At 38.8% G+C, this 16,438-nt stretch overlaps 1 protein-coding gene across 2 annotated transcripts in view; it reads left to right on the forward strand.

Annotated features, from left to right (window-relative positions):
- Window positions 1-11,173: 11,173 nt before the first annotated feature.
- CRYBG3 (crystallin beta-gamma domain containing 3) overlaps window positions 11,174-16,438 on the forward strand; it is a 110,567-nt gene continuing 105,302 nt past the window's right edge. Inside the window, exon 1 of one of the 2 annotated variants that reach the window (XM_004772999.3) lies at window positions 11,174-11,544. In XM_004772999.3, coding sequence (XP_004773056.1) covers window positions 11,396-11,544 — 149 coding nt within the window. In that variant the 5' untranslated portion in view covers window positions 11,174-11,395. The remainder of the gene's footprint in view (window positions 11,545-16,438) is intronic. The other variant, XM_013046117.2, reaches the window with a different exon arrangement.

The following is a 16,438-nucleotide window of genomic DNA, read 5'->3' on the forward strand; positions in this document are numbered from 1 at the left end:
TTGTTGGTCTTTCACACTAGAATATAAACTCCATGAGTGCTGAAAATTTGTTCACACTGAATTACAAGGGGCTAAGACACTGCATGGTGTACATATTAGACCCATATTTATTGAATTAGTTAATATGTAAGCCAATATTACATGTAATTTTTGCATGGTCCACAAATTTTGGGAGCATAATAAGGAAATAAAATTGGAATGTTAGCGAAGGTTAACACTGTGTTAATTTAAACAAGATATTAAATTATTCAGTAATTAACTTTTTATACGTCCATTTCTATTCCTAAGGATATTCTTAAGCTTCTAGCCATGAAGATGGGGCTAGTAATATATTATCTTTTTCATTATTTTAAAAATAAGTTGAGGGACGCCTGGGTGGCTCAGTGGGGTAAAGCCTCTTCCTTTGGCTCAGGTCATGATCCCTGGGTCCTGGGGCCACATAGGGCGCTCTCCTCAGCGGGGAACCTGCTTCCCTTCCTCTCTCTGCCTCCCTCTCTGCCTACTTGTGATCTGTCAAATAAATAAATAAAATCTTAAAAAAAGAAATAAGTTGAGACTGAATTACGCTTCTGAAAGAGTGGAATAAATTTCTGATAGACCAACTCTCCTACAGATAACTATAAATTCTGGGCAGCAGCAAAAAAAATTCCATGTATCTGAAGTTTTTAGAGAATGAACAAAAGCAAGCATATTTTGGAGGGGAGTTGAAACTTAGAAGGTGGCAGTGAGTGTGGTAAGTTTCCCATTTTGAGGTTTTTTGTTTTGTTTTGTTTTTTATTTAGTAAACTCTGTGCCCCTCTTGGAGCTTGAGCTCACAACCCTGAGATCAAGAGTCATGTGTTCTACCATTGAGCCAGCAAAGGGCCTCTTCATTTTGAGGCTTTTAGTCTGAGAACAAGCAGCAGTCATAACTAAAACTGGGCTGCTAAGCCTCTGACAAAAAATTTGCCATATTTTTGCCCTGAAGAAAAGAGGACAGGGCGTGGGACAACCAGAGTCACTGCAAAGTAAAGGGAAGAACATTCAGTAAAGGATAGAACCAGAGAATGGGAGTCTATAAAATTCTAGGTATAGACATTCCCAAGTGTCTGGCTATGTCCCAAACCAGAAGCAAACAAAGCAGACTCAAAGCAGGTTATAGCTAGGGCTAAAATAATGAACTGAGATTTGATCTGCTGTCAACAATCAGTAAGGCCAATTTGCAGTGTGAGTTTAAACAGTATCTCCATAAAATAAAAATGGAAATATATAATAGAATTTGGAATTATGTAATAGAATCCACAGTCTTCTACACCATAGCATTCAAAATATCTAAGAGACAAAATATCTGATAATCCAAATTGACATATGGAGAACCAGAAGACTATGACCAGAAAACCATTTTCAAAGGAAAAGTTAAAAGGTCAACACTGAGATGACTCAACTAGAATGATCAGAAAAGTACTTTAAGGCAGCTGTAGTAACTTAATGAGATAAAGGGAAAAATGCTTATAAATAGAAATTTTCAGCAGAAAAATAGAAAATATTAAAACTAAATGAAATTCTAGAACTGAAAAATACGATGTTTGACACTTAAAAATCACTGCATAGACTAACTGTAGAATGAAAATGACAGAGGAAATAATCAACAAACTTGAAGATATAGATTAATAGAAATTTTCCCATCTGGAGAAGAGAGAGAAATATGGGGAAAACAACAACAACAAAACCTCAGGATCCTGTGGGATGATATCAAAAATATTTTTTGCATATATGTAGTTGGGAATCCAACAGGGAAAGGAAAGAGATTGGAGCAGAATAAATTTTTAAAGAAATAATGGCTGAAAATTTCCCAAACTGAATGAAAGACATAATTTATAGATTTAAGAAGCTCAGCAAACCTCCAACAGAGTTAATACAAAACAAAACAAACCCCCTAGGTACATCATAGCAAATCATTGAAAACTAAAGAAAATTTCAGAAATACCTAGGGTCAGGATGGAAGGAATATATTTATATACTAAGTGATATAAACTATTATATTTCTTACAAGAAATGCTCTATGCTGGAAGACTATAGTACGATATCTTTTTTTTAAAGATTTTTTTTTTTTTTTTTTTTTTTTTTTGGACAGAGAGATCACAAGTAGGCAGAGAGGCAGGCAGAGAGAGACAGGAGGAGGAGGCAGGCTCCCTGCTGAGCAGAGAGCCCGATGCGGGACTCGATTCCAGGACCCTGAGATCATGACCTGAGCCGAAGGCAGAGGCTTTAACCACTGAGCCACCCAGACGCCCCGTAAAGAATTTATTTATTTATTTGACAGAGATCACAAGTAGGCAGAGAGGCAGGCAGAGAGAGACAGGAGGAGGAGGCAGGCTCCCTGCTGAGCAGAGAGCCTGATGTGGGACTCGATCCCAGGACCCTGGGAATCATGAACTGAGCCACAGGCAGTGGCTTAACCCACTGAGCCACCCAGGAGCCCCTATGTACGATATCTTTAAAGTGTTGAAAGGAAAGAAATTATTCAGAATAATAAGATAGAACACTTAGAAAAAAATTTACCAGCTGCTCTGCACTATCATAAGAATAAGTTCTTCTGGCTGAAAGGAAATGATACTAATCATCGATCTGCTCAGCGGGGAGCCTGCTTTGCTTCCTCTCTCTCTGCCTGCCTCTCTGCCTACTTGTGATCTCTGTCAAATAAATTAAAAAAAAAAAAACAACTTTATATGAAAAGTAAAGAAAATGGCATTCTCTATGAGAAAAATCAGAACAGAATGCAGTAGATGAGTAATTTATTTTCATAAAAAAAGTCTGAAATTGTTTTGGTCATATAAAAATTGACTACCTGAATATGTGGATAATTGCAACCATTATGTGAATACGGATATACTTATATGAATTACAGAATTCTTGAAATTTACAGATATAATATTAGAAAATACAGTACTGCTTCCAATTTTTGTTTTGGGGGGACACTTTAACATCTTTAACATATTTAACATCTTTAATAATCATAAAGATGGACCAGTTGACTTTCTGGATTTCACAGTATTAACAAGATCAACCTGACAACTTTTAGAGTGAATCCAAGGTAATAGCTATAAGAAAGACAATTTATATAAGAATGTCAAACATGTCAAACTTGTTTTTGCATGTACTTGATTTGGGCCCCAAATTAGATATGGTTAGTAGTAAGACTTCTGCCTGAAGTACTGGTCTGACCTGCCTTGGGCAATAATTGGCAGCTATAAACTCAAATTATGTAGGTCATGTTAGAATCATTGTAGCAGTTTTTCTACTTGCATATTTCTCATACCTTATCTTGTCATTTACTTTTAATTATGCAGTTCTTTTAAATAATGTAGCAGAGTTCACTTAAAGGTAGTTTCATATTAACATACCAAAGTCCTTGAATATTCTTACATATAGAATTTGATGATTCACAATGTAATAGCACCCATTTTATTGCAATATTTTCTCACTAAATCAGACAGTACATATTAATTATATGTCTATTGTTGGCCCAGTATTTTGTGCACTCTTACTGGGCTTTGATATTGCTTTTTCATCTAATACAGATTTTATCTAATTATCAATTTGATTGATTATAAATTTATTAATTTTATCTAATATAGCTTTCTAATATGAATATATGTCAATAGTTATTTTACCTGGTTGTAGTTGCAGGACTTTATGATCTATACTTCTGGAGCTGTGATTTGTGAAATCTATCCTGGACCCCAAGTATAACCTGCCCAACTGATACAGTTAGGCACTTTCTTCTCCCTTTGCTCCTGCACATGTCTCCATTATTACATTGTCATAATCTTTAACTTTTGCTTAGTTCTGCTTCCTTCTTTGAGACTAAGCTTCTTGATGATAGATCACAGTGTTCTATTCCCATCACCAAACACAAGACCTGGAAGTATTCAACCAAAGGTTATAGAGTGGGCAGAAGACCATAAGGTAACTTTTTATAAGTGAGATATTATTTTTCTTTCTCTTTCTTTTTTGATATGTATTTCTCCCACCAAATCTCCTAATCAGGGTTGAAGCAGGTAACACTAGAGTAATGAATATTAGGCCAATGATCTTTAGATTCTATTTACAGATTTCAGAACTTCCTATTTTGGCGGGGGGGGGGGGTTGCTTCGTCTTTCCGAAATGTAGACTGGTTAATAGATTTTTCTATAAATATGTAATTTTTTTAAGTTTTCTGATACCTTTCTGACCAACTAAGAAGGAGTTTTGCCAACAAGTAGTTACTTGTTAAATTTTATTTAAAAAATACATTTTTTTCTAAGCTAGATTGTGTTTTACTTAAGCTATCTAGACCCAATATACCTACAGAATGTACTTAAGTGGTAGGAAGAACTGGAATGAAAATGGCAGAATTTAAAATGAGTAAGTTAATATCCGTCCCCCTCAGCTGCATGTGGGTGATAGTTTTATAGACAAATTCTCTACTGTGGTGTGGTTAGCTACTTCATTTGATGATATACATGATTGATCATTTGAAGTGGAGTTCCTGTTAAACCAGATGGAAATGGAATCATCATTTTTTTGAATTACTTAAATTAATACCAACTGTGAAGTTCAAAAAACCATTTGTTCATTTAACTGTCTTCCAGATTTGGAAATTCAAAGAAGTATATCAATATACTTATATGTATGAGAGGTAAACCAAATTATTTATAAGGAAACTACCTAGAGATGCTTATTTGAAAAGCTAAAAGAAAAATAAAATAGAAATAGAATATAGGCATGATTGATATTTAAGAATGGTTATTACTCTGAGGTCAGTTATGAGAATGATCTTTTTACTTATGTAATCATAGAGTCAAAATATTTCTATTGTAACTTCTTGACTTCTTTTACCTTTGTCATAGGTTACTTACTCCTTTTTCTCTTTACCAGTGAAAAGTTGACTGGAAAAGGTGAAGAAGGAATTCAGTTGCAAGGATAGACTGATGAAAATATTTGATATTTTTGTTCATTATTTGCAAAACTACTTACATTATAGTTTGACAAATTCATATAGATCTTTAAAAATGGAGTTGTTGAGAAATGTATTTGCTACATTTCTTTAAAAATCAAAATTATATCCATTGTAGTAGTACTTGGTTTTATAAACTCCATGCAGAGTTTTTTGTTACTACATTGAGCAGTACTTTTAAATGAAATTTTTTGAAAGTTTATCATTGATACTATTTCATAATGAATTATGTAAGATTTCCATAGATAAGTATGTCAAATTTATTTGTATATGTCATCACCCCAGATTATAAGCAAAGTAAATAGATTTCTATTCCATTCTATACAAAGAAAACTCATGTAAATGAACTAATGCTAATCTCAATTTTAAGTTAGGTAAAGTCCCTATGTGAAGAGTGGTCCATCTTATATGACAACATGTATCATTTCCAGCTGCTTTCTCTATCTAATCAAAACATTTGTTCACAATAACAGCTGCCTCTATGTCGTGGTTTTAAACCATTTGTAACAAATTAAACTGGGAATAACGTGTCCATAAGAAGAGAATTCAGGATTCTGGGATATGTATATTCCTAATCAGAAAAAAGGAAAACCAGTTCACGAACCAATTATCATTGTACTTTAAAGCTTTGTTTCATGAAGCCCTAATAAAATTTTCAATCAACACTAATATAGTGTTCAGAACTTTCTAATTATTCTTCACAGAATAGCTCCATTTAAAATTGTGTATCAGATTTGCGCAAGATTTGTTTGCCAAAGAAAACCTTCTTCTATTCATACACTTTTTAGAGTATAATTTAGTATTATCAATAATTTTACTGTTTAAGAAATAAATATTGAATTGTTAATGTTATATATTTGTATACAATTCATTTCTCTTTGCAAATATCATATCAAGAGAATAAAGGAGTAAGTGTAATTTAAGTCAGACTAACACATCTTAATTTAAACATTGAAAGATGTGTATTTGAAAAATCTCAATCTCCACATGTTCTAGAAATAAAAGCCAGGCAAATAATACAATAAAACTTCATGCATCCCATAGAAGTCTGAATAACCAATTACTTAAAAATTTCACCATCTGCTCTCACTGAAGCAGCAAGACTGAGGCATTTTCCCATGTTATAAACCATGATAATCAGAATATAACAGGATGAAAAATGCTAACATCATTTCTCTCCCTTTCTTATTTGCTGCTGTTGTTCTTAATGAAAACTTGAGCTATGCAAACAAAAGAAAGGGGAGGATATTCCCCCGCCCCATCTCCTAATTGAGCGCTTACATCCAGTAATAGCTTTTTGCTGCCCTGGGCAGCATGACATTGCCTCATTTGGCCATGCACAGCTATTATTCTAGGAGGCAGCTAGTGAAGTGCCCCAATCCATCTGCTTGCTTTTCATGGGCTGGTGCTTTCCTTGATGTTGACAGCTGTCTTAATGTTCCTGGGCCACCTGCCACATAGTAAATACTGTGCTCTAAGATATAGACAGAAGCTTATCCCTCTGGTGGACTTTTCAGAACAAGAAGCTTAGCATTTCTAAACTACACTTGCATCCTTTTTTAAATGCTTCGGGGATCAGCACTCGTAGTCTATTCTCATACTTTTGAGGACTTTAGGGCTTATGCTTTGGGAATCGCAGTGTGATGAACTTCAGGTTTTCTCATGATATATGCTATTGAATTACAATCTTTTTGTGGAAGTCATCGTGGCCACAGGAGGTGAGAAGAGAGCATAACGATAGTTATTTCCTCTATGAGCCTTACTGGAAACTCCTAGATTATAATGGGGGTCCATCCTGTATGTATGCTCATAGGAAGCCTTCCCCTCTTATACCCCCTTTGCTCATCTGTTTCCCCCATCAAACTTGCCCCTCAAGAGAAAGTATCGAAGTCATTGTATCTCTAAGAATGAGCATGCATCTGACATAATAGTTGGCACTTAGGGACAGATCCAGGTTCAGAGGCACGTGAAGATTTTTACAACTTGAGCGGTTCTTTTTAAAGAAAAATGGTTTAAAAATAAGACTAAAAATTAGATAAGTGAGTGAAAAAATAAATCATGTGAATTACCAATTTTAAAAAGTTGACTTAACAAACATCACAAAGTCTAGAAAACCAATATAGTTTCCATTAACTCCTTGGCATACCTCTATAATACCATTTTCTTTTAATTTTTATAGTATACTTTTTGATAGCCTTTCATATGACACTGATTTTTTAAAATTAATTTTTATACACAACATGAAGCTCAAACTCATGACCCTGAGATCAAGAGGCACATGCTTTACTAAGCCAGCCACGCACCCTGATGATGACTTTCTAATATCATTTTCTGTACATTTGGTTGAGTGTATTATTGATGGAAGGGCTATGTAAATATATAATACTTTCACACATATACCCACTGTACTGCTGCTATAGGTTTGTGCCCTACGATGAAGAATTCTGATAAATTCTAGGTTACATGATTTTCATTTAAAAAGTTTGATACATTTACAATTATAAAAATTGTATATGCTACATTTTTAAAAAAGATTTTATTTATTCAAGAGGGAAAGTGAATGAGCAAACACAAGGCTGGGGGGGTGGGTGCTGGCACAGAGGGAGAAGGAGAAGCAGACACCCCCTGAGCAGGGATTCCCATGACCCTGGGATCATGTCCTGAGGCAAAGGCAGATGTTTAACCTATTGAAACACCCATGTGCCCCTATTCTGCATTACTGAACATATTACTGCTATGAGAGAAATAACATCAATTAGAAGTGGTTCTTCCTCTTGTATTTTGTCTTTGGATGCCTGAAGTAATTTTCCACAGTCCCCCTTTTGTTATTATACATTTCCAATCTTGTTTCACCTCTACTATCCACATATTTTCAGTGTCAGGGGTCTTAGGACATGTTTATATCTTAATAGGACCTCTGGTCTAACATCTTGGATATAATGCTTGGCAGGCTGCGTGATAGACAAACTGGAATTTAAGCAATAACTTAACTAAATTTTGAAGACACTGACAACCACATAAATATACCCCACTAAATCTAAAGTAAATATAAATATATTTTCTACTCAAATTCCCCAGAAGATGCCAAAATGTCCCCCTAAAATTCAACACCAATTGACATTAGGAGAAGTGGGATACTGGGGGCAAGGGTGTGGGAATCCAGGCAGAAAGAAATGGTGATCTAAGTCGATTAAATGGTGATCTAAATCGAGTTACTTTTATAAATTTTCGCAAAAACACATGACCATGTGATCACATTCCCAAGTTCACATTGGAAGAGACTGCTGGTACTGTAGGCCTTCACTAAATGTCTGTGGAACAACTGAATTATCAAATGAAGACAACTTTGCTAAATTTTCATCTCTAACATCCTCACAACTCTAAAATGCAACATTTTTACAGACTTCCTAATGCAAGGAATACTAATAACTTTTGTATTCAGAAGTTATGTGTCAGAATATAAGGATGTAAGATATCTAGAAACCGATAAATACTAGAAAAGTAAATGGATGAAAATGTAGGTGTCATGTTTTATGGTTTTAAACTAATGTTTCATATACAAAGTTTGCCTTAATGGAGGCAGGACACCATTTGTATTTACAATTCATTCAGAATGTTGCTTTGTTCTACCATGGAGTAGATATTAGAGTATCATTAGATATCGTTTCCTTCATGAAGTTGTTGCTTTGGAGAAGAAAAATCTATCATGGATATGAATTGGGCCAACTGTTCACTTTAGGCACCTTTAATAACATCTACAATATCTTATACCTTTATAAGCTGTTCATTAACAGAAGGGATTCTAGCTGGAGGAGGAGTAGCATTATTTCCACTACTTATACTATCCTTACCAACACTGGAAAATTTTTTTATGATGGATGTTACACATTATGATTCTGATGCCTTCTCACTTAGGCAGGATAGTATTGACTATTGAAGAAATAGGACTATCACAGCATTTTCCTTGAGAGCTCTTTCAGAGAAGTTTTTATTCTTAGAAAACTGTTATTAGTTAAAATCCAAATTCAGTACTAAATCTTGCTGGGTTCCACCCAATTTAATCCCCAGAAAGACTTCCCAAACAATTAGCCTGCTGGGTGGGTAGTAGGGTATAGGGCCCACTTTTCACAGTACAGATGGGGGATACATCTGATAGTCCTCTAACTTTCTTTGGGGAGATAAATTATTCTGTGGGCCTTCTAGTGGGAGATAACAGTTTGCTTCGTTTTCTCTTTGTTCTCATGTTCTCTGGGCTTTCTAGTAAGTTGGTATTTAATGGAGATTCTCCCCCCAAATAATAAGGCAAGAACTGGGAACTTTACTTGTCCTATATATTATTCCAGCTTTTTCCTATTTTCTCAGACTCACAGAGGAGGAGGAAATATTCCCAAGTGAGAAAACACTGGTAAGTCTTGAATCCAAGCTGAAGGAAACTGCTGATTTAGATTTGGTGGGTTCGATCAAAGCCAGAACAAATTAGAATGCGTGCCTTGGGCTCTACTGCAGTTAGTAGGGGAAGAGTGCTTCTAGGAGTCAGCTATAGGATAGTAGGGAAGCTCAACAGTCACCAGCTGATGCTGAAATGACTCAGGCTGGATAATTTACTCATAAACAACCTTCTCTTCTCTAGCACGGCAAAACAGAGGAGGGGGCACCTGGGTGGCTCAGTGGGTTAAGCTTCTGCCTTCAGCTCCAGTCATGATCTCGGGGTCCTGGGATAGAGTCCCGCATCAGGTTCTCTGCTCAGCAGGGAGTCTGCTCCCCCCCCCACCCCCGCCTGCTTCTCTGCCTACTTGTGATCTCTCTGTGTCAAATAAATAAATAAAATATTTAAAAAAAATAATAGAGGAGGGATGACCCCCAAGGTAACTTTCTTCCTTTCCCCCAAGACAAAACTGCCTTGGGCATTTCGTTTACTTGTATACAATTTTTATACAAGTAAATGTCTGATAGCTCTGTAAATATCTCTGATTTCCACAGTCTCAGGGTCTCAGGAGCAATTTAGTTTTAAAGCAAGCAAATAAACACCTGGGGTTAAGGGGCTTCATTGTTTTTTGTGCTAGCCAGTAGTGTATTAAGAAACTAAGAAAATCCATATTATTTTTATTAGTGAAATAAGTCAGACACAGAAGAACAAATACTACATGATACCACTTAGATGATCCATCGAATATAGCCAAAATTGTTGTAGAGTGGAATGGGGGTGGAAACAGAGCTCTTAGTCAAAGGGTACAGTTTCAGTTCTGAAAAATGAGTACTTCCTGGAGTTCTACTGTACAGTACTGTGCCTATAGTTAACAGTACTGTATTGTACACTTAAAAATTTCCTAAAAAGCCACACTTTATGTTAAGTGTTCTCAAACAGTAAGAGGGCAGAAGGAAACTTCTGGACGTTTATGGCATAGATTGTGATGACAGTTTCACGGGTGCATATCTCCAAACTCATCAAGATATATACATGAATTATGTAGGGCTTTCTGTATATAAAACATGAAAAAAAAAACCCTCCATAGTACTATATTTAGACTGTCCTTTTTTAAAGCATTCTTAAAGACTGGCTTCCAGATTTCAGTTAAGTCTGTGTAACGACTACAAAATAGGTTTCAACACGTACAAATTTAAATCTCTTGTTTTTAATCAGTGTCATTTTTGTAGGAAGTTCGCGGAGTACTAGGGAGCATGGAGTGTGAGAAATTTAAAGTGCCTCTGGGTTACGAAAAGTTTCTGCAAACTTAAGGGAGTTGACAGACCTACAGGACACCTATGCCCCCACCCTCACTTCTGGGGCTCCGCCGTGGGCTACCACCTCTTTTGCAACCCCGGTGGAAAGTGTTTTTGGAGTCGCTGTTAGCTCAAAGACAGCCGGAGGCACTCTGATACCACACTTTACCAGGTTTTCACAGACTAGTTCCCTGGCTTCCTTCAAAAGTCTGAGTACTGTTTTCGCTCACTGACCGGAGAATGGAAAACAAATCAGTAATACACAGTAAAAACTGAGCGCAAAGCCAAAAGGGCTGCAGCCTGAACTCGTTTGGGCGGGAAACCGGCAGCCCGGCGTTCCGGACTCAGCGTTCCCCCCACCCCGGGGTCTCCTGCTTCCGCCTCCCGTGAGGACCCCGCCAGCCTGGCGGACAGCCGCTGGGCCCTGAGCTCTGGGCGGGGCCGCGGCCTCTGGCTCCTCCCGGGGGCGGGCTAGTCGGGGGCGGGAGGAGGAGCCAGCGCGCGGTTAGAGCTCCAGCCGCGCGGGGAGCGCGTCGCGCCCGCGCCCGTCCCGCCGGGAATGGACTGAGCCGCGCGGGCGGCCCGTGCCGAGTCCGTCCTGCCTTTGCCGGGTCGCGCTACGCCGGGCTCCGGACACAGGACAGCGCCTTGCCGGTTCCCCGCGGACTGCCCCGAACCCGCAGCCGAGCCGGGGAGATGTCAGGCGGTCGGAAGAGGGGCGGCGCCCCCTGGCACACCTTTTCCCGGTTCTTCGCACCCCGAAGCCCTTCGCGGGACAAGGAAGAGGAAGAGGAGGACAGGCCAGGGACGAGCCAGCCGCCCGCTCCAGGACAGGACCCTGCCAGGTGGGAGCCGCGGGGGGCGTCGGGGGCCCTAGCCGGACCGCCTGCAGCCAGCGGTTCTGGGGCCAGGCTCCGCTCGCCACTTTCTGTTCTCCTTTGCTAAAGTTTCCTCCTCCTCGCCCAGTTCCCGTGCCGCTTCACTCCCTTTTCTTTGATTAGTTAAATCCGGGTGAAGTTCGTGACCCGCGGCTGGGTGCGTTCCCACCGGGCCCAGGCGGCGCGGTGCTCTTCCTTCCCACCTCCCCGTCCCCCTCCCCGTCCGTGATTCTGTTCCCGTTCCACACGGGCGTCTGCGCTCCCAAGTTCTGTGGCACGCGCGAGTCCCCCGGCATCCTGCCGGCCGTAATGGGAAACAGTTGTGAGCGAGCCGAGCCGAGCCACCGCCGGGGCAGAGCGGGCGTGATCCCAAACCTCTCGGGAGGAAAGGTGAAGCGTCGGAGCGCCACCCCCTCAGCTTTTGCCAGCCTAGTTAAATTCACTCGAAGCGATTTTTTTTTTTTTTTTTTTTAAAGAATTGTGGTCATGAGTTCCTAGGACTTCGTCAAAATACAAAAACCTCGCTGGTTTTTTTTAAATGATGTCGCCCTTCTTCCCCCTGTTTCTTTGGAAACATTTGCCTCAAGTTCCCCAGCAGATTTCAAAAACAAACAAACAAACAAACAAACAAAAAAAAAAACACAAAAAACCAGGACGACTCCTGTCTTGGTTTCAGCGTGGAAAATGTGCCCATTCTCGGCAGTCGTTGCTCCTTCCTCCACCTGCTGTGAAATCGAATATATATATAATTTTTTTTAAGACCGGTTTCCTTAAAATGCCTGTTTCTGAGTCTTTGCATCCATTTTGAGGAAGGAAGAGGGGCCAAATGAAATACATCCCACTGTTTTAAATTTTTGATGAGAAGACAGGCTTATCCTCTGTCCTCTCCCAAATTGCACCGGAATTGTGCAATCCGTTTTGATTAGAAGGCCGCTCTCTAGAAAGCAATGTTCACTTCAGATTTTAAAGACTTCGGGAGGACTTCAGAGGAAAATGGATAGGAAGCAGAACTGTCTGAGTGTGCTGGTGTCATTAGTATGCAGGTCTTGTGATTTGACTCTAGGCGTTTATGTGTTCCTCAGTTTCCCTACTTGTGAAACATTTGCATTATGAAAGTCATCTTTCCAAGAAAGCACCTGTAACTGGGAAACTTTTCCTGGGAAGCTTCAGCTGTTGTTGCCCCTGTAAAGGAGATTTAAAATTCAAAGTTACATGGTAGTTAAAAATAGTTTTGAAGTCTGACAGGGTTCAACCAGAATGTCAGATCTGCTCGTGTGGGCAGACAGCCCGAGGTGCCTGCCATCCCTGCAACTACTCTAATCATCTTGGATAATACGGAAACAGTGTTTAAAGGAAACTCCAAGTAAACTCAGCAAAAGTTGGCAATTCTAACACTGTTAGAAAGGAATAAGCTGGCCGCTTTCAGGTTCACAACAGGATTGTGCTGAAACTCTGCCTACCTTCCTGCCCTAATTTGGCTCTACAGACACTTATCAAATCTAATCTCTCTCTCTCTGGATAACCTCTCTAGCAACTAGCTCTTGTCTATTTAGCACTTCTCCATTCTCATAGGCACAGGCTATGGCGTTTGGACACTGAGAATTTTAATTGTGCTTATATGAACACTAATTTTGTCCTCATCTTTTTAGAACTTGCCAGCTGTTAAGGGGATAGCAGTAATCTTTTCTGTGGGTGTTTTACCTTTTAAATGAGCTTTAATCTTTCTTTTCAAGAATATAAACACACAAAGCCTTCATTGAAAGTTTAATGAAACAAATGGAAACTCTTAGTAGTACCCAGTGTCCTAGTAACACAACACCCTGGTGTTAACAGGATTGGGAACAGAATTGCGATCTGTCACTGTGTTCTTTCAAAATGAAAGGGTATTTTGGCTGTTTCTCTTAGACGCAGTGAAAGCTTATAGTTTTAATGGGAGCCCAGTTTACCTTTTACACTGGTAACCCCAACAGCAGACATGCAGTGTGGTATGTAAAGAGGACTGAAAAAAAGTACTTTCTCTTGAGGAACAGTAAGCTGAAAACACCATTTGCAAACAAATACTAGTACATTTCATGCATATATCTAGCACTTAACACCTTAAAAGTAGTTTTAAGGATATTACACTTGAAGTTGGACAAATCTTTGTGATCAGTGTCCTCATTTTACTGTAAAAAAACAGAGTTAAACTTGCGGAAAGGCACATAGCTACTTTTCAGTCAGTGAACAATATGTCGAATGCTGTGCCTAGAACTTTGAGACCCCTTAAAATACATGAAGGATTGGTAACTGCTTTCTGATTTTTCAGTGTACTTAAAATGCATTCTCTCTGACTGCCAACTTGTACGGTCTCCTTTTCTACACTCCCAGTGTTGCTTATGTGAATTTTATTATATAATTTATGCATGTACAAATACGAAATGGGATTTAACGGAATTCCTTAAGAACAATGAAAACTAAACCATAAGACCAATAAAAGTCCATTTTTAAGCATTTAAACTCATTTTTGGTTACCCACACAATGCAATGGTACCATCTGGAACAAACCTAAGGTCTTTGATGGTTACCATGACTCGACAGCTCTGTACTCTGCCATGATTCAGGTCTTCTAATATTTCTTTATTTGAATCATAGGAAAACCTTTGCTTTTATGATGTGCTCTAAGTTATTTGGGCTTCATTTGGTGCGAACACATCATTTATATATTGGGCTTGCTATTATTCTATTCTCATTAATTTTTGGCAGTTAAGAAAGGTCTTTTATATCAACACTGCGAATTTAGGTATGGACACTTGAATTGCTTGTTAGTACTTTCCTTGGATGACTGACCAGATCCAGGAGGTGCTTATATTTTAGATCATATAGAAATGAAAAATGTGACTGAAGCTTTCATGGGAAACTTGAGAACTCTGAGTTCTGTGGATCCCAATTTGAGAATCACTGCTATAATGTTTAACCTAATTTATGTGCACACAAGGAAAGGACTCATTACAAGTAGTAGGGGTGAGCAGGGAGGGCTTCATGGTTGAGGGAGTTTTACCTGGTTCTTCAAGACATTGGTAGTGTTTTAGGAGGGAACTTAGCCAGGAGGACAAATAGGGAACAGGTATTCTACATTGAGCAAAGGCCTATAGGAGGTTGTGATCTGCTGGGGACTATATACATTAGGGGACAGAGTGAAAGATGCAATAAGAAAGATTGGAGGTGGGTCATGGGATTCTCTAGATAGTATTTGGTTCTCAATTTAAGTTTTAGACTATTGTGAAAGCCTGTTAAACAGACACTGCTAGAATGTGAAATTTGGAGAATACCTACCTGTTAATTCTCCACTTAGAGAAAATGATTGCTCACTTTTGTTTCTTTGCTATATCACACATGGTAGACCTGTTTAAAAGGAGCTCTGTATGACATTTTAACTCAGGAAAGGGGATAGTAAGGTGAGATCACCATTTACCAATCGCTAATTGTGCATGTACTGCTGGGCTGGGTACTTTTACTTTCAGCATCTCATTTAAACCTCACCTTTAGCCTTGAAGGTTGGTATGCCTATCACTATTCTGACAACTGAGGAAACTGAGGGTGAAAAGTTCTTAATGGTGAACACTGTTGGTATCTTGGGTGGAACAATTCTTGGTGGAACTGGACTCTGCTGTTCTTTGCAGGACATTTCTCATCCATGACCCCACCCACTAATTAATTTCCAGTAGCATCCTCTAGTAATTGGGATAATCCAAACACCTCCACCCAGGTGGATGGGAGTTATGATACCTCTCCCAATAGAAAAATATTTACCCCAAATCATGAGAGTAATAAGTTTCAGAAGAGAGATTTGAACCTTTGTTTCTCTGACTCTAAAGCTCTGGTTCTTTTTTCCACATCATCTTGCCCACCACAGTTCTGAACTAGGCTCATTCAAAACACATTTGAATATGTAAGTCAATTGGAATTTTTTGTAGTCTGTTCCAGAATCGGTGGCAGAAATGTGGTCCATTTCAGATATACCTTTTTTTTTTTTTAACTGTTCTTTCAGTGTCCTAGTATATTGTTATTGAAAAAGGTAAGACAATCATTAGACCAAGGATGGAGACTGTGTCTTATTTCTTTTACCTAGCTCAGGTGAGGAGTGTATCATTGTTGATAGAGTATTAAAGCACTTCTTAGTGGGTTTCAGCCAGTAGTACCCTCCCTCTTGAGCTGGACATTTAGAGATGTGAGGGATCTTGAAAGGATTCTACAGTGTTTGGCTCTCTGTCAAAGTTCAGAGAATTTTTGCTTCTCACCATGGCTGAGGGTGTTAAATGGGTGAAGCCAGACCTTTAGTGGCTTTCTGTGCAGGAGATACTCTCATTAAAAAATGTCAGCTGTGCCCCTGATGCGTGAGAGCTGCTGTCCTTCAACTTAAAGAACCAGTGCTGACCACAGCATCATTTCCTCACACCAGTGTGTGTGGAAAAGGAGCTGTGTCCTCTGACTTTCATGGTGATTGTATTTTCATTGATTTGAAAGCAGTATAGAAAATACTTGGTAACTAGTTTATTTGAATAGGGGATACCTGTGTGGTCTTGAAGGACCACATCAACAGTTCATATCCATTGTAATAAAGATGACTGGAAAATTCCAGAAGTCCTCAGCAGTATATATGTAATGAGAATCTTGAAATCCCAGGTTGACTGAAAGCACAGAAGCTACCTTTGGAAGTAGAGTAGAAATATAGACTGTTTTAAGGCATTGAAACTATATCCTCTTTCAAGTGAGATTTCTATCTTTGGGATTTAACAAGGTATCTTCCAGTTGCCTAATTTGGGGATTCTGTTTCTTGGTTAGGGCATTCCTTGTAAACTAATTCAGTTGTACATTCTAAATG

The sequence above is a fragment of the Mustela putorius genome, unplaced genomic scaffold (genome assembly GCF_011764305.1).
Source record: "Mustela putorius furo isolate JIRA1106 unplaced genomic scaffold, ASM1176430v1.1 tig00003834_pilon_pilon_pilon, whole genome shotgun sequence".
NCBI lineage: Eukaryota > Metazoa > Chordata > Mammalia > Carnivora > Mustelidae > Mustela > Mustela putorius.